The sequence below is a fragment of the Diabrotica undecimpunctata genome, chromosome 3 (genome assembly GCF_040954645.1).
Source record: "Diabrotica undecimpunctata isolate CICGRU chromosome 3, icDiaUnde3, whole genome shotgun sequence".
In the NCBI taxonomy this organism is placed as follows: Eukaryota; Metazoa; Arthropoda; class Insecta; order Coleoptera; family Chrysomelidae; genus Diabrotica; species Diabrotica undecimpunctata.
Window position 1 is genome coordinate 148,782,291 of NC_092805.1, and position 19,329 is coordinate 148,801,619.

At 34.9% G+C, this 19,329-nt stretch overlaps 1 protein-coding gene across 2 annotated transcripts in view; it reads left to right on the forward strand.

Moving 5' to 3' along the window:
* LOC140436213 (uncharacterized) overlaps positions 1-15,749 on the forward strand; it is a 35,537-nt gene extending 19,788 nt beyond the window's left edge. Inside the window, exons 5-8 of one of the 2 annotated variants that reach the window (XM_072524909.1) lie at positions 1,701-1,844; positions 5,917-6,077; positions 9,598-9,960; positions 15,616-15,749. In XM_072524909.1, coding sequence (XP_072381010.1) covers positions 1,701-1,844; positions 5,917-6,077; positions 9,598-9,820 — 528 coding nt within the window. In that variant the 3' untranslated portion in view covers positions 9,821-9,960; positions 15,616-15,749. Of the gene's footprint in view, positions 1-1,700; positions 1,845-5,916; positions 6,078-9,597; positions 9,961-15,615 lie in introns of those variants that run through there. The other variant, XM_072524910.1, reaches the window with a different exon arrangement.
* The last annotated feature ends 3,580 nt before the right edge of the window (positions 15,750-19,329 follow it).

Genomic DNA, 19,329 nt, shown 5'->3' on the forward strand with positions numbered 1-19,329 from the left:
ATCGCAAGAGAGATACCACCACTAATAATAAGAACGATCAAAAATACCTACCAGAACAACACAATAAAAGTAAATGTAGAAGAAGAACTAACTGACCCAATTGAAGCTGACAATGGGATAAGACTGGGGGATTTCCTGAGACATCTATTATTCAACCTGATCCAGCGGCGGGCACACGGGAGGGGCAAATGGGGAAATCCCCCTCCCCCAACAAGGTCCGGAATTAAAGAAAATCTATTATTTATGTCTTTTATGTCGTATATGTTTATCTTTTTATGACTTTTGGTTGGTGTTTCATTGGAAGTTCCTTCTCTAGATCTGTCACTGACCTGATCATGGATGAAATAATAAAAAAGTAAGAGAAAAATTATACCAAATGGGAGGAAAACTACTTAAAATAATCGGCTATGCAGATGACGCCATACTAATCTCTCAAAGTGAAGGTGATTTACAACGTATGCTGCACCAATTTAATATAACCACCAGAAAATTTAATGTTCATTTCCCCAAAAATACATGGTTATACAGCAAATCTATTAAGATGTAAATTAGAGCTGGAGGGTCAGATAATAGAACAAGTGATGCAGTTTAAATAAATATCTAGGCATCACACTTTCTAGCTATTGAAAGCTTCAACCATAAGTGGAAAATCAATGGCATGAAACAATATAGAGAAATAAAAATATCAAGAAAGAAATGAAAGCCCGAATTTACAAAAGTCATCAGACCAATAATCACATACGCGGCAGTAACACGACACGACACAGAGAGAACAACAAGAATGCTAGAAACAGCAGAGTCGAAAACCCTTAGAAAAATTGATCCTAAGATATTATGGGACAGAGCTAGAAGTACAGATTGACGAGGGAGATGAAAAGTAGAGAACATCAAGGACTGGGAAAGAAAGAGAAGAGTAGAGTGCAATGGAAAACAGAGTAATAAAAACGGAGAAAGACGGTTACTCAATAGAAAGACTATCAGTGGAAAGACCACGAAAACGATGCAGTGACAACTTACTGGAGGCACATTGAAAATCAGACAGAGTCATGTCTACACAAAAAGACGTAGAAGTTTTAGAACTCCGCTATCAACCTTTCGAACCATCGTTTTGGAAACCTTCAGGTGGTCTCCATGGTTTTATCCCTTTTCTTAAATAATAGATTGACTGCTGAGGAGTATTATTTATGAAGGATATATTACTTTATTAAATAAGAACTTCAATATTTTTTATTCCAGTTTTTTGACATGAATTTTTTTTTCATTCTTTTCAAATATTTTTACGACTGTCCTCTCTCCGCTATTTCTCCGTCAATAGTAATATCAATTATATTGTTAGGTATATTATTGTTTTTGCAGATGACTATTCATTTCGTTTTTTTTTTGTAATAACTTTTAAACCCATTGGTCTACTATGGTCTGATACCGCTAAAAAAAGTATCATCAGCATATCTTAAGTTGTTGATAATTACTCCGTTGACAATTATACCTTCTGTTTTCCTCCACGATCGACTGCCAAGGAGATTGTTAGCGTCCTCGTCCACATTCCTCTCTCGCTTTCTCGGTCTTCCAATACGTCTCTTCCTTCCGCTGTATTCTTGCATTCAATAGTTTTTTTGGAAGTCTGTTGTCTTCTATCCTAAATATTGTATCTGATTTGCCACCTGTTTCTGCTATTAATCAATTCATTTTAATGATTGTAGTGTAATCAAGACCTAATAATCTCATTATCCGTGAAACCAAAAGGGGTGAAATCAAAACCAGTTATAAATATTGACGATATACTTACTGATTCACAAACAAGCGTTGAAAAATCAAAAATATCCGTAAACCAATCAAATTCTAAGGTAAGAAGCTTTTGTATCTTTTATATTTAAATAATAAACTTATCGCTTTCAATAGTATGCTATATTAGTAATAAGTAACTACAGAAGCAATAATTCAATACACGCGGACTAAAAGGTAGTGATTAATGCAAAAAATCAATCCATAAAAAAGCTACTAGGAAAAATTTTCAGCAAACTGTAACGATCAAAAAACAAAAGGAAGGTTTCAGATCCCACTAGTGGGAGCGACTTAATTGTGTACCGTATAAACAGCTACCAGGGTTGGGCTTTGGAAGAATGTGTCTAAGGGAAGATGAGAAATGCTCTGATCTTTGGCAACAGGGTTACACAAAACACGATACTAAGGTCCAGGCTTCAGTCTGGTAGAGGTGTCTTGGTAGAGCTTCGACAGAGCTAGACTACAAGTGGTACGCGAGTAACATAGACAAGAGAACACGAAAGAGAAGAAAATTTTGAGCACCGCCATATCTTTGAAAGAAATAGGGAAACCTAATAAATGAGGGAAAGGAAAAGAAAGACGACGAGAACGATAACATGAAAGATACAAGACGATTACTACGCAGTAATAAAACAGTAGATAAAGGGGTAATTATGTCCAGCGGTAAACGCTAATAATGCGACACCATACATTGATACATATAAAGATAAACTAATAAACTCAAATAATAAATTATACCTGAAAGAGATAATGTTAATTACGGTGAAATAAATAATCAAATACGTATGTCGTGAAATAAAAGAATAAACGTTTGATCTAAAAGTGTTATATTGATTAACTTCAAAAAGATAATGCGCTGAACAAAATTAGTTATATGATGTAAAAAATATGACAACAAACAAAACTATGAATATTCTTAAAGTAAAACGATAGTAAAAAAAACAACGAGAAGTATATGCTTAAAACAAGAAATAATGTAACATTATAAAAACAAATAACAAATACATGTAAAATATTTAATAAAATTTACGATGTACAGTACGGTCGCGTTAGTCGCGCGACTCCCCCCTGCGTCCCCCACGATTGAATCGACATAAATCGACATGAATCAAAATGACGAACATCGGTTTTTACTTTCCTTGCCAACCTAAATATTATTTAGTTCTGTTTATGCTTTCGTATCACGATTGCTCCACGTAAACACGTGACTTTGATTATCGAACAAAAGACCAAAATTCTCAAGTTGATTACGGACATTCAGAAGAACAAAGAAAAGATCGAAAAGTTCGTCGGCGAAACGAGAAGCGGTCCAGGAAAGAGGAAAACCATCAAACCCCCCGAATATCCGAAGGTAGAAAGTGCGTTGTCCATGTGGTTCCTACAACAGCGGGGAAAGCATGTTCCTGTGAGTGGTGAAATGTTGTGTGAAAAAGCCCGTCATTTCCATCGTGAAATATCACCTAATCACCAAGATTTGGACCGCATGTAAGGGTTGGTTGGACAACTTCAAACGACGTCATGGGGTTAGACATCTTAAAATTATGGGTGAGAAACTTTCGAGTAATGCCGACGGCATCGAAGCCTTCCGAACTGAATTTAAAGAACTTGTGATTAAAACAATTTGACAGCTGAGCAAATTTACAATGTAGATGTAAGTGGGTTATTTTGGCGCATATTACCAGACCACAAATTGGTGTCATCTCAAGAAAAGAACGCTCCTGGTCGAAAAATTATGAAAGAGTCTTGTGCAAATGCTTTAGGGACTCACAAACTTCGTTTGCTTGTTGCGGATACGGCTGACAAGTCTCCTGCATTCAAATCTGTTAATCTTCCGTATGGTATAGAGGGCAAAAAAGTGCATGGGTGACAAGAGATTTGTTCTTGGATTGGTTCAAAACTGAATTCGTCCCTGATGTTCGTCGTCATCTCGCACGTGTGATCCTCCCTCAGGAGGCAGTGTTGCTGCTGGACAACTGCTCTGGTCATCTATCCGCTGATGAACTTCGTAGTGAAGATGGTAAAATTTTTGTCACGTTCTTACCACCCAACACGACAGCTATGATTTAACCAATGAACCAGAATGTCATCCAGAACACAAAACTGCGCTATCGAAAAGCTTTACTCTCTAACATTCTTGCTGACGAGCAAAGTGGAACGGATCTGGTAGTAGCTTTGAAGATAGTTAATCTTAAGGACGTCGTTTTCAATTTGGCAAATTGTTGGTCATCCATTTCACAACGTTTGATTCAACTTTCTTGGAAAAACTTGAGCCCAAACTTAGTGGCTGTTGACGACTCTTCATTCAATGAAAAAGACATTATTTTAAGCCACCTTGTTGCTCAGCTGGCTCAGGACAACACGACAATAATGACTGAATTTGAGGTCCGAGAATGGGCATACGGTGGCTGTGACAAAGAAATTGACACCCAAGGAATGCTCAAGGGTAAAGAAATTGTAAGGGCCATTCAAAATGAAGAAACGGAAGATGTATATAACTATATACAACGTTAACTCTGAATGTCCAGCTTTGTAAGCTTTTTCATATTTTTAACATCACTGACTGCTACATGTCTTTGTAAGGTAACACACTTTGGTTATAACTTCTCTATGGATGTTTGGTTTCATATTGTTCTTTTTAGATGAACTGATGATGCTTTCTGAGCAGAAAGCGAAACGTCTTCAATAAATAGATGAAGTAGCCATCTTCTTTGTCTTTTATTTCTCCACTTTGACCGAAAAACCCACCACTCTCCGAGTGTACCTTAGTTTATATATATATATATATATATATATATATATATATATATATATATTTGTATAATATATTATTTTATTAATATACATAAAGCATTTTCAGTCATTTTCATTGTGTTTTGCAGTTTTTCTTCTCCCAATAAAAAAGTCATAGGTAATCCAAACGGAATCGGAAAAACGGTTTGTTCGGATGATCGGCATCGTGACGCGACCGTACTGTATATGCAAAAATTAAATGCAACGGTAATATTCTGAAGAGATTAAAAAGAAATATTTTAAAAACTAGTTATGCCAATGGTTATTTTAAAATTATTCTGAAATCCACTAAATGAATTTAATAATTGTTCAACCTTCATAACACGTAATGGTATATAAATACAAGTAAATAAGACAAATATATTCATATAAACTATACAGTAAATATTATTACAAGTATTCTTTTGCTAATTATCTTCTTCTTCTTCAAGTGCCCTGTCCGTTGCGAACGTTGGCTATTAACATGGCAATTGCTAATTATCATCGTACTTATATTATTAATTGTGCCTCGTCAAAGAGAAAAATAAACTATTATAAATATTATAAATCACTGAAATTGGGATCAATAGTGTCTCTAATCATAAAACACTTCAGCTTAGGATTGACAGATAAAGCGGCAAAGGTACTTACAAAATACCGGGGTGGATATCTGCGACCAGGTAATCAAACAGGCGGTTTTCATACAATTGGGATCGGGCGATTTTCCCAACCATCCTCTACAGATAAAGAGGATGGTTGTGATTGCAGATGGGCGCTAATAACCACGCAATTTAATTGCAACAAGTAAAGACAAAATACGTGTCACATTAAGCGACAGGCAATCTCAATTACAATAACAATAGCGACAAGACCGCGTGGCAAACATAATTGACATTAAGGTCTATAATGATAATAGTAGTAGTAATTTACATAAACTAGCGAGATAGGTACAATATAGGTGGATAATATAAGTAAAGTCATAAGATAGATGAAAAGTATAAGAGAATGAACTTACCGGCTCCATGCTGGAACATCTCACTCGTTCGGAAACTGGTATACAAGTAAATTAATAATTGAAATATTCTATGAGGGATTCAATTTTCATCTAAGAAGGGGGATTTTCGATGACCATGTTAGATTAGCCCTACAATAATTATGAGTACGCACAGGGAACTTGCGTGATCCTTTACATAAATTTCTGAACTTAATTATATTCCAAATGCTGTCAATACCGGGAACACTACCGTAGCAAAACTAGTTTGACTTTTCGGGTTCCATATCTGGCTTTCCATCAGCTCTAGTATTTGAATCTCATGATAAAGGAATGCTTATTAATCATGTTCTTAAAATATAACTTTCTTTAAGGTAGCTGAGAAAGTAATTCCAATATTCCGCACAAAAATTTGTTCATCCATGGAAATCGACCTAGATCATATCAAAACAAAATTGTATACTACAGATATGCAACATCCTAGTGAAGAAGTTCAAGCAAGGTTAAATGATATTGGAGTTCACAATTTACTCAGGTATTTAGTTGTTACAATACTATTAATTAAAAATTATGGAATCTCCTTATAGCTCTAAAGGATTATCAATGAGATTCACAGTCTTTTTTTATGTCTATAGTTAATAGCAACTAGAGTTAAAAACATTGTATAAACTAATGCATTGATTGACTCGGACACTTTTGACACAAATACGTAACTCATTCTTCTTTAACAACCGCGTTCTCATCATGAATTGGCTAACATTAACTCAGTTCGAACGGTATCTACTGCTTTTTTAAAGTGTCATACAATTGACGAAGATCTCTCTTTCACTCGTAATTTTTATGTATAAAAAATTTTAACAGTTCGTATTTAAAATGTGGCCAAAATAAGCCAGCTTCCGTTGTTGTATAAGAAGGAAAACTACAACTTTTTTATCTATTCTGATAAGGATTTTCTCGATTCTTACTGTATTTAAACTACATATTACGCCAGCCCTTGCTACGCTTCTGATCGAACCTTCGCGATGTTCTGAGAAGCTATCGTTGTCCTGACGCCGAGAAAATTCCACTGGGTTTTGGAAACGTTTCAAAGAGTGAGGCGATTATATATAAGGGAGATTAGAACTTATGGAGCTAAGTATAAAAAATATTTTTGTACGGTTAAATAAATAAACATTATAAATTCATCATGTTTTAGTGTTAGAAGACTTTAAATACATTAAAATAAACATTACATTGGTGCCATAAGTAGGATATTTAAATAAATTCTATGAAAAATGAATACGAGACTTGACGATTTAAAAGTGACCGCTTTACGACGAGAATTGGAAGATGGAGAATTAAATTCTTTCAGAAAAATGTCTGAATTAGTACAACGGCTGAAGAACGCCCTAGAAGAAAAGGTCTTTAATCCGGAAACGTATGTATTTGAGGACAAGCATGCTGATGTCGTTTCGTCGATTTCGAAAGTTTCTTCCGTCATTTTCAAAGTTTCTATATTGTTTCTTTATAACATATAGTTTCTAACGATTTTTCTTCTCTGGAAAGCAAAATTTCTGCTAACATTTCTTTGGAAATCTCTAAGATCACTTCTGAGATTTTTTCTCTTGGCGATAAAATATCTTCATTGGAAAACTAAGTTACTGCCAATATTTCGACTTTTGAAGAAAAATAAAAGATATTGAAAAGAAGATGGAGGAAGCAAGGACAGCAGTCAGAGGAATTCGATCAATTACAGTAGAGACAAAAGACGAGGAGACGAAATGTAAGTTGGAGCCAAGGCCGACATTTGAAGGGAATGGAGGTTCTATTCATGTTAAAGTCCCAATTTTCGACAGAAAATCTTCGTGGAATAATTACATGAAATAGTTGGAATCATCTGCAAGAACGAATGGATGTTTCAAAAAGAAAAGGCTGTAAACCAAACTGTTCTTTTTCGAGGAGGTGCCTTCAGACTATAGCCGTAGAGGAGACAAATGATTTCGAACAATTTAAGAAAAGACTAAACATGTGATTTGGTCACGAACACTTGAAGTATGTCTACCAGTCACAGTTCAAAAATCGAAGACATAAACGAGGCGAGGCACTTTAAGTATGAGAGATAGATATTGCCAGGTTAGTGTGGTATACTTATCCAACAGCTCCTGAAGACGTGATGGAAAAGTTTGCTATTCAAACATTTATTGATGGTCTTCGTGATGCAAAGAACATTGCGATTAGCTCATTATAAGACGTTGGTCGATGTCTTTGCTGCAGCCTTGAACACGAATCAGATACGCAGGCCTCTGGCGGATACAGTAAAGTTAGGACTGTAAAAGAGAAATAAGATGAACACAAATTTGACCAGATTGTTAATCTAATGAAAGGCATACAAGAAAACAAGGACTATAGGGTGCCGGAATTGTGGTGAAATGAGACATGTACGAAGTTCATAGTAAGCACCCTAAGGTGGCATATGGAGGTACCAGTACAGCAAGATATGGTGTTACTACTGAATAAAAGAAATATCTACTCGCACTTCTAGATAATTACCCACTGGTCCACACTATTCAGTCAGTCAGGTCAGTATTAAAGACGCACAATGATTGACATCCATCTTTCGAAGGAAGTTTGGCCGAGTTGCAAAACTTCAATGCCAACTACCAGCAATCGGAAAAGTTTTGAAACTCCAAGATGTATCACGTTACATTTTCTATGTGGTAACAAAACACATTGCCCACGACCAACCCACCTTCCAAGATGTACGGGAAACATTTCTTCAATAATTGAAGGAGCACGTGCTAGAGTGCAACGTTCAAAAATTAGCCAGGCCAAAGCTAGAATGCCACCAATTGAATTGGAGGGTTTTACAAAATATGGTAGAGGAAGTCTTTAAAGACATCAAAGTCCAGGTACTAATCTGTTGCGATCCGCATAGTTACCGATGTGAAGTGGCGTCACTTGCTACTTTTATACAGTTGGGGGTTGTAAAGGAAAGCCCAGTTAACGATACCAGCATTCAGTTCCACTCCCGACAAGGTTCCAAAAGGAACAATCTCTTAAGGAGTTGGCAATGTTACGCCAAGCCCTGGCTACGCTCATATTATTGAACATACTATGCTCTTGATCGACGATTCGATCTACAGCTATAACGCCGCCGAGAAAATTCCACTGGGTTCTGGAAGCGTTTCGAAGAGTGAAGCGAAAATTAAATGAGAAATTTAAATTTTACAGTTAGTCATTTAAAGATATTTGTGCGATTAAATAAAAAAAACTTTATAAATTCATTCGTGTTCTAGTGTTAGTGTTAGTTAAATAAATTAAAATTAACATTACACCGGATAATAAGAATTGTCCAATTACAACTCATCTCAAATATCTCTGGTTTCTTTCACATAGGTCAGTCAGATACAACACTTCTAGGCTGTGAAATAAAATGCTTAGCAGATAAACTGGTTTCATTCTGGCTGATAATGCTGCCTTTTCGGTACTTGTATGAACCTCTTTCATAATATTTCAGTTTTCATTGAATTGATAAGAAAATGTTTGTATGATTCAATATGTTCTATCTATTAATCATTCCATTGCTAAACTCCGCTGATTTTTTGTTTTTAAAAATCACTATCCATAAAGTCACTGCTCGGTGTGACCGATGCAAATGTGTCAACCCTAAGAGCAGGATAATAAAGCCATTATAGTTAACGAGTCAATGTCATTTTTCTAGTTTTATTGGGACCGTAAATAAACATTTCCAGTTGCATAATTTTTTCCTATATATATATATATATATATATATATATATATATATATATATATATATATATATATATATATATATGTTTTTATGCTGAATCCTAATCTGTTATCAGTTTTTCTGTATCTATTATAGTCAGAGTTACAATTGGCCGCCTTAAACCAATTACCACAAAAAAAAACTTACCGCAAAACATTAAAGGATCGATTTCTTTTTAATTTATACTTTTTTTATTGCGATCCAACTATAATAGTCGCTGTTTATTATTTTAAATATAAATGATTTTATTAAACATTTAAGTAAGACCTACTATTTTTTCGTTTAGGGCTAGCCGTCCAGCAAAATGTGGAAGAATAGCTGTCCTAGATGAATTTTCGAACAAAAGTATTCCTTACGCTCCCAGTCTTCGATCTCTTCCTTTAGATGATACCGACATTCAGTTTATAAACCAAAGCTTAAATATGAGTATAAATAAAATAAAACATTCAAAAATTTTTCTTGGAGAAAGTCACATTGAATCCGAGACTGATCAACGGCTTGAGAGATAGTATCAATTTGATACTTTATATGTATATTAATAATGACCAAATAGCAAGTTTTCTATTTAAAAGGAAAATTTTAGGAAAGTGGTTGATCCAAAGGATGTTAAATTTATGTGTACGTGTAGGGAGAATCTGTGAAAGGGCAGGTATGTTTAATTTGTTAAACAGCTTTAACTGTTTAAGCTAAAAGTTACAGGAATTGCATTACCTACTAAATTACTTGCTCACTGTTTTCTAATAATATACACATTATTGTGAGGACGTGAACTTTTGCGAGAACTTTGAATATTTGAAGTGATTTTTTTTTAAATTATTAGTCGCATTGGTCTTAGAAAATAAATTTACCTATTCTTTACATATAAAGTGATTTATTACTCGTTTTAGCAAAGTTTTTCTCTCAGACTTGGTATGTATGAACTAAGAATAACAAGTTCCTTTAAAATCTGCAAAAATATAAAGGGTGTCCCATTTAATTAAAAAGTTAAGGGGATTTAGGGTGAAACCCAAAGTAGAGTAACAACAAAAAATATGGCGTCAGATGCGCTATGCGTCATTATACTTGTGTGTTAAGTTTTATGAATAACGTCTTTTTTGTTTCAAAGATATTTAGTTGGTTCCATACTTTATCCCAACCCTGTATATTTCTTTATATGTTATTTATTGGAAGTATTATATATGTACACAGTTATTTGTTATCTACAACTTATTCCAATTACTTGCAACTAGGGAAAATCAAGTAGTTTGGTAGGTACTGTATTATTGTTATTATTAAGAAGTATTATTTAACTTGTTCTTAGTTGTATAAAATCGAGAGTTTCAAAAGATAATTGTATAATTCCAATAACTTGTCATCATATTCATTATCGTCGTGGCATTTAAACCCTGTCAGATTGTGGCAAATGACTGGATTTCTGAAATAATTTTCCTTTAAGCGCCGTAAGCTGCGTATAGTTACGTCGTACGTTGTGTCTGTATCAGTGTACAATAAGAAACATGCAAGCAAGCAATTTAATTGAACCCAGCCTGAGACTTGTAGACCCCTCGAAATGCCGTTCGGGTGTTACAATTCATTGGAGCGAGGTGTATTAATTCGTGTAAGAACAGGAATCACTCCACCGCGTTCCAATGCTCCTCTAATGCTTCAATGTAGTACTCTGATGCGTGATAGGGGCACACTATCAGATAAATTCTCTTCAAGTGGGAGTTCTGGGTACCATGGTTCCCTAACCGATCAATGCAGGTTAGCGTTAGGCAATTTATTCCTGCTATCTTCTTGTGACTTATCCGCTAATCTGAATTGCTTGCTTGATTTTATCAAATTTTATCAAATTTAAACCGCTACTATGTAACCGCAATCTTTCCTTCAATCTCCGCTAAAGGATGGTTAAATGCTATGTATGGTCCATATTGTTATACGGCATGGAAACATGGACGTTAAGAGTACCTTCCATTAATAAGTTGTACCTTCGAAATGTGGACGTTGCGAAAAATGTTCCGCATACCATGGACAGATAGGGTGAGAAACGAGGAAGTGTTAAGAAAGGCAAATACTGAGAGAGAACTACTCAATTGGATCAAGGTACGAAAAATTGAATACCTCGGCCATATTCTGAGAGGAAAAAAATACGCAATCCCTCAACTAATCATCCTGGGAAAGATTGAATGCAAGAGAGTAGTAGGTCGCAACCAAATATCATGGCTACTACTTAGCCCTTTATGCCAGACTCTATCGAATGCTTTGCTTACATCCAGGAGGGCTACTCCTGTGTATTGTTTATTGTTGAATTCGGCTGCTATGTACTTAATCTAAGTATTTGTAGCTCGCTGGACTGGTCAACTCGGAAGCCGAACTGAGCTTCTGGGATTAGTTCTAGCTGGTCTGATTCTGCCTGGATTATGCTGAGGTTGACTTTTTCCGCAATCTTGCTGATTGCTGGAAGTAAGACAGTAAGATACCTCGTCTATTATTTGTTATATAAGACGGTTGTATCCAATAAGGGCCGTATGCCGCGTACAGCGTTACGCCACATGTCGCGTTTGTATGCTTTACAGCATTTATTGAAGACTGCCGCCTTAATGTATCTATTATAGTTTTGTGCATTTATTATCAGTCATTTCAAAAATTTCAGCGGTTTTATATTGTTTCCTATGTTACTTCGTCTATATTTGATCTTATCATGTTCTTTTCTATCAAAGATATTGTTTCTTAATTGTATTTTACTTTACACTTGAATCTTACCTTTTATACTGAATTTTTTATATACCTACACGGCGCGTCTTTGGAAATTAAGAATTAGAATAAAATCAAAATCAAAATAAAACAAGACAGTATGAAACAACTTTTCATAAATATATTTTATAAATAAAGGCTGACCCAAGACATTTATGCAATTTAAAATGGCCTGTACTCATCTAGGCATACTTAGAACCAGTAATTGTATAAACTGTTGATCCTAAGCTTGCCTTCTTCTTCTTCAGGTTCCTTCTTCTATCGGAGGTTGGAAATCATCATCGCTATTTTAATTTTTAATTTAGGTTAATTCAAAATTAAGTAATACGTACTTCTCGCCCCTCATTATATGAACCAGATATTGAATCTTTCTAATTTTAACAGTGTTTATGACTTCACATTCTTTCTTCATTCTTTGTAACACTTCTATATTAGTTACTTTTTCAGTCCACGATATTCTGTGGATTCTCCTGTAGCACCACATCTCAAAGGAGTTTAATTTTTTGATTTCAGACTGTTTTATTGTCCACGCTTCCATGCCGTATAGTAAAGTAGAAAAAACGTAACAACGTAGCATTCTTGTGCGGATCTCTAGATTAAGGTTACGGTTGCAAAGTAAGTTCTTCAATTTTCTGAACGTGTTTCTTGCCATTTCTATTCTAGATCTGATTTCTTTTGTTTGATCTCCATCTTCGGTTAGCCACGTTCCTAAATATTTATATGTTGTTAGTCTTTCGATCGTTCTATTATTGATGATCAGGTTATCTACATTTTGTGATTTTTTTGAGAATATCATTGATTTCGTTTTCTTGAGATTCATTTGCAGTCCGTACCTTTCACATGCATTGTATACATGTTGTATTATGTACCGCAGATCTTCCATGTCACTTGCAAATATGACCGTATCGTCCGCATATCTAATATTATTAATGCTATTTCCGTTGACCAAAATACCTTCCACAATATCCAATAAAGCTTCTTGAAATATCACTTCATTGTAGACGTTGAATAAGAGTGGTGAAATTATGCACCCTTGTCGAACTCCTCTAAGTATACTTACTTCTTCTGTCAGTTCTCCTTCGACTCTTATTCTTACTTTCTGATTTTGATACAGATTCGATATAATTTGTAGATCTCTACTATCTATGTTTTTGGTCTTAAGAATACTTAAAAGCTTTCATGTTGAACTCCGTCAAAAGCTTTTTTTAAATCTATGAAGCAAGCATATATGTCCTGATTCATATCCAGACATCGTTGTGTCAGAACATTGACTCCGAATAATGCTTCTCTAGTTCCAAGACCCTTTCTAAAACCCATCTGTGAATCACTTATATCTTGTTCTAATTTCATGTGGATTCTGTTAATTATGATTTTAAGGAAGGTTTTCAATGTGTGGCTCATCAATGCAATTGTCCGATAGTCATTGTAATCTTTAGCATTTGTGATTTTTGGAAGCGTTACAAAATTTGAGAGAAGCCATTCTTTGGGTATGTGTCCCGTCTTGTATATGGAGTTAAAAAGGTCTACCAAGACATCAATATTACCTTCATCAATTATCTTCAATAGTTAAATTGGTATATTATCGGGTCCTGGAGCTTTTCTACCTTTTGTGTGTTTTATGGCATAAATAACTTCCTCTTTCATTATTTCTGGTCCCGTGATTTCTCCGTTAACTTCTGATTGTTCTACTTTTTGGTCATAAAATAGGTGTTCAATGTATTCTTTCCATCTACGTAATTTTTCTTGCGTTTCAGTTATAGTGGTACCATCTGCATTTGTTAATACCCCGATTGGTTTGTTACGATTTCCTAAAATCATTTTTTTAACCTTCTTATGGGTGTTGAAAGTGTCATACCTTGCCTCACATTCCTCAATTTCTTGACATTTAATGGACATCCATGTTTCCTTAGCTTGTTTTATTTGTTTATTATTTTCTTGATATTTAATTTTATTTTTGTTTTTATGTATTCTTCTTTCGTCCATCTTTTCGAGAAGTTCTTGTGTCATCCATTCTTGTTTGGCAGCTTTTTGTTAATGTTTTCCGTTCCACAGTCTCTATTGTGTTCTTTATATTTTTCCATTTTGTTTCAATATCTGTAGTGTTCTTATTTTGTTGTTTTATTTCTTGGATACTCTGCTTTATTTTATTTCGAGTTTCTTGGTATGTATTTGGTTCTCTTAATTTATCAATGTATATTTGTGGTCTAGATCTTTTCATTAATGGTTTTCTCAATCTTACATCCATGTTTGCTACTACTGGGTTGTGGTCCGAGTTTACATCTGCTCCAGGGTAAGTCTTCACTACTGTAATAGAGTTCTTGTACCTGTTCCTTATCAAGATATAATTTATCTAATTTCTTATAATTCTATCTTTGTTGTCTCCAGGAGCTTTCCACGTGTAGAGCCGGCGATTTGGTAATTTAGACATTGTATTCATAACTACCAGTTCTTCTGTTTGGCACATCTGAATGAGCCTTTCACCACACTCATTTCGCTCTCCCAATCCATACATTCCAACATAACTCTTCCTCTGCCCACTTTGGTATTGAAGTCACCCATTAGTTTCAGAACTTCACGTTTTTTTGTTGTTTTCATTATTGTTTCCAATTGCTCGTAGAAGTCTTCTATTTCTTGTTCCTCCTTGTCAGCTGTTGGTGCATATACTTGAATGACATTCCTTTTTCCCATATTGGTGTTAATTTGTAGCATTATGATGCGATTCGAAAGCGGGGTGAAACCAAGTACGGATTTATCTATTTCCTTGCTTACCATTATGGCCACACCATATCGGTTTGTTCTATCAAAATATCCACTATAATATATAGCTCCGTTTATAGTCCGTTGTTTTCCAGACCCTGGCCATTGTACATCGCTTATTCCCAGAATTTCGATATTTAATCTTTCCATCTCTATCGCAGTATTATCTACTTTACCTGATTGTAGTAAGCTTTGTACGTTCCATGTTGCAATTCTCATATTTCCTTTTGTGATATTTTTTAGTGTTCCATTATTTACATCACAGGGATTTCGCTGGCTTACAACGTGGGAAGCCCTGTGGCTAACTTGTGATTTACTTCCCCTGCCGGATCTTGGTTTCCGCGGCCCATGATCAGTAAGGTTACTCATTTGGTTAGTGCTAGCCATGATGATTGTACTAGAGATGCTTTTGTGAGCCTTTACTACAGTGGTTTCCCGTGGCCTTCTGTATTTCTGGCCTTCTGGTTCCTGGTTCATCCGCCTTTGAGACCGATTTCTCGATCTCAGGACAGAGTACCCTTCCATTAACCAGCCTAAGCTTGCCATTCTTCTCTAAAGCCTCAGAACGCTTTTTATAATGGCTGTGGATCACTATGATTAAACAGTTGTTTAAGACGAACCCATACTTGTTGGATGGTTTTACCGAATAAATAAGTACCGGACAAATCGTAAAGATGAGATTTTACTAGAACTTTATAAAAAAATTATTTTAAAACAAATTATATAGGGATAATCAAAATATTTACTTCAAAAGACGCGCAGTGTATTCGTAAGATATAAAATTTTAAATTAATCTTATTTATATTATTTTTAGCTGTGAATATTGTGATGCCTGCTAGTCTTGTAGTAAAACCAAGTAACGTTTTATGTTTTGTTTCATTAATTTGTACTGAGGTTTTATTAAAAATTTTTAAATTGAATTTCTAATTGATTATAAACAGTGTCGGCTCGTAAATTGAGGAGTAGCAGATTAAAAATAGAAAGGTAGATAAATTTGGAAAACACTATTCTACCCAGTTGGATTAACCAAGTTCACAGGTGGTGTAATTAATTCATATACCGCACAATTTAAGGTGAGACTATATAATTGGCTGCTTTTGTGTTCTGCCGTTAATATTCATTTATTATTATCTTTTGCTTAACTGTTTTTTGTTTTTTTGTTCTAGTTTATGATTTACCATTTTTTATTTAAAATAAGTTTATTTTGAGGTTTCGATTTCTACTTCGGAAATCGTTTTCAAAATACAAAACATTTAAAAAACGTCAAAGATAGACATATTTTAAACTTAAAATGTGGCCTATTCCCATCAAAAGTAGTAAATTGCACTAAAATGCCACAAGAAAATAGCTTCACAACTAGTTTATGATATTGTGTTTAAGATAAATAAACTAATTATACTGATGAAAACGTTAAAGTTGTTTCCGAAGAGGAGAGACTCACTACAAAGCTATTCACGGCGGTGTTAACATTCATATAAAAAAATTCTATTCTTCGTACATTATAACATATAATCGACAAGACTTTAGATAAAAATTATACAAAATCTATACTATAACCAGCAAGCAAATGTCATAATCTGCTTATTTGTATACTATCCCTGTTAAATTTTTCACATGCGAAAAACCATGTCATACTTTTCGCTGTATTAATTCCTATCATTCTCTACCTCAATTTTAACATCATTACCCCCACTACAACCCTTCCTACTCTCACTTCAACCCCACTCCCTTAGAAATACAGACAGTTTTAAAATAGAAAACGAAAAAGACTCTCTCTCGACTGTTGACTGCTACTAGCAACAGACGCCCTAATAGTTACGCGAAAAATACCGCGAATCCTTTATTGAATCGTAAAGATAACAAAAGCAAATATGCTCTATCTCTTGATCTTAGTGTAAGCCTGTAAATACCGCGAGTGTGTGTGTAATCAGAAATGCTTCTGGATTTCATTTATTAGAGTTTGTTTTAGCTTGATATCTTTTTCCATTTGAAGTAGTTTTTGTAGGTACTACTAACTCTTTGGTTGCTAGGATGTGGTCGATTTCATTTTCACTGTCAGATGGATGTCTCCAGGTTGCTTTATGTTTTCTTGGCTGCTCAAATTTTGTCGATTCTGAAACGTTCTATTGACGTTTTCCCACTCCATTGTCTCAGATTCTTCAACCAGGACGTGCGTCTTTTCCTCGGTCCTCTTTTGCCTTCCACCTTCCCTTGTATGACCAGCCGCATTAATTCATATTTCTCGTTTCTTAGTATGTGACCAAAGTAGCTTATTTTTCTTTTCTTTATAGTGTTGAGTATTTCTTTATCTTTTTTCATTCTTCGTAGCGTTTCCGCATTTGTTATGTGTTGTGTCCAAGATATTTTCCACATTCTTCGATAACACCACATTTCAAAGTTAATGAATTTTTTCTCTGTCGCCTCTGTAATTGTCCAGGCCTCAACTCCATACAACAAGACAGAGAACACGTAGCATCTCAATGCCCTAGTTCTAATTTCGATTATGAGTTTTCCATTGCATAATATTGCTTTCATCTTATTAAAAGCACTTCTAGCTGTCTCAATACGCTGTTTTATTTTCGTAATTCATTTAGTTCGCAACCTAAGTACTGATATCTGTGCACCCTCCCTAAAAGTTTTCCTTTAGCATAAACATTGTCTTCCTCAATCCTGTTCTTGCTTACCACCATTATTTTTTGTATTCAGTGCCATTCCATACCTACCGCAGTATTGGGTAATGCGATCAACCAAGATCTGTAGTCCTTCTCTGCTGTCTGCAAGGAGTATTGTGTCATCTGCGTATCTAAGATACTATATCGTATCTATATAGCGTATCTATATAAGATTATTCAGAAGTGCTCTGTTAATATATATGCCTTCATTTACGTCCTCTAATGTCTCTTTAAACAATTCTTTTGAATACATATTGTACAAAAAGGGTGTACATATGTGAAATTATGAATATAATTTCAGTTGATGAGGTCTGTATTACATAGGGCTGGTTCAAATAAATTAGGATATGTGGTAAAAGGTTACACAGATTATAGCAAATTATGTTTATACAAAGTCTTACCAATTCTTCTGCTGCACATACACACACTCGCGATATTTAGAGGCTTTTAGTCGCGGTTGTTCTTCATACGGGGAAACTGTCCGGTTACCGGTTTATGAACACGTGTTTCGCGGTACTAACACTTAGATCACGATATAGAGCACATTTTTCGTCTATACAGGATTTAAATAGTATTTTCGGTATTTTTCGCGTAACTATAAGCGAGAGAGATAATTAGAGTGGAGAAAAAGCGTGGTAAGTCTGTACCAAGCGATAGATAGCGATAGAGAGATTCTACGTCTGCCTAGTAGGAGTCAGCAGACGAAAGAGAGGACGACTGTTTCTAGCAACAGTCAGCAGTCAAGAGAGAGTGTCCGTTACCATCGAGAGACAACAGGGAAGAGAGTGTGACTTTCTTTGCTATCTTACAACTGTCTTTATTTCTAATGGAGTGGGGTTAAAATGTGAGTAGGAAGGGTCGGAGAACGGGAAATAATTGTAAAATTGTGGTAGAATGGTAGCTAGTAATACAACGAAAAAATGACATGATTTTTCGCATGTGAAAAAATTGAACACATATTAAAAAGTAAAGGGGAAAACACACATCCTTGTCTTACTCCACGATTTATAGGCATTTCTTTCGATTTTTGTTGGTCTATTCGTATTATCTTTCTGATATCGGTATAGATTGGCAATGATTCTTATGTCTTCGTCATCTAATTCTGTGTTCTGCAGTATTTTTGCCATTCTTCGGTGTTGGACTTTGTCGAAAACTTTTTCAAAGTTGACTAGACATATGAATACGTCGCAATTGACATCTCGACATCGTTCGATTAGTTTTTGTTTAGTAAATAATGCTTCTCTGGTGCCAAAGCCTTTTCTGAATCCCAATTGGTTTTCAGCTATTCTATCATCTAGCTTCTTATAGATACGTTCGTGTATCACTCGTAATAGAATATGGTTCATCAAGCTAATTGTCCTGTGCTCTTCACACTTCATTGCGTTTGATTTTTTTCGTATTGGAATGAATATTGATATTAACCATTCTTTCGGAATCTCTCCCGTATAATAAATGCCATTAAATAATTCTATTAGTGTGCCCAAAAGATTTTTTGTTAATATTCTTAAGATTTCTGTAGGTATTTCATCTGGTCCCATGGCCTTTTCATTTTTTATACGTTTTAACAATTTCTCAATTTCGTCTTTGGTGATTAGTGGCTCATTTCTTCCTCTTGGTTCATTGACCTCAATTTTCTCGTCGTCTTCGAATAGCTCTTTTATGTATTCGTCTCATCTGTTTATTTTATCTGTACATTCCGTTACTATCTTGTTATTTTTATCCATGATATTTCCGATACCCTTCTTCTTGTATATGCCAGCTCTCTCTTTGATTTTCCGGTGTATGTTAAAACTGTCATATTGTTTATCTAACCTTTCTATTTCTTCACACTTTTCTGATAGCCACAGTTCCTTAGC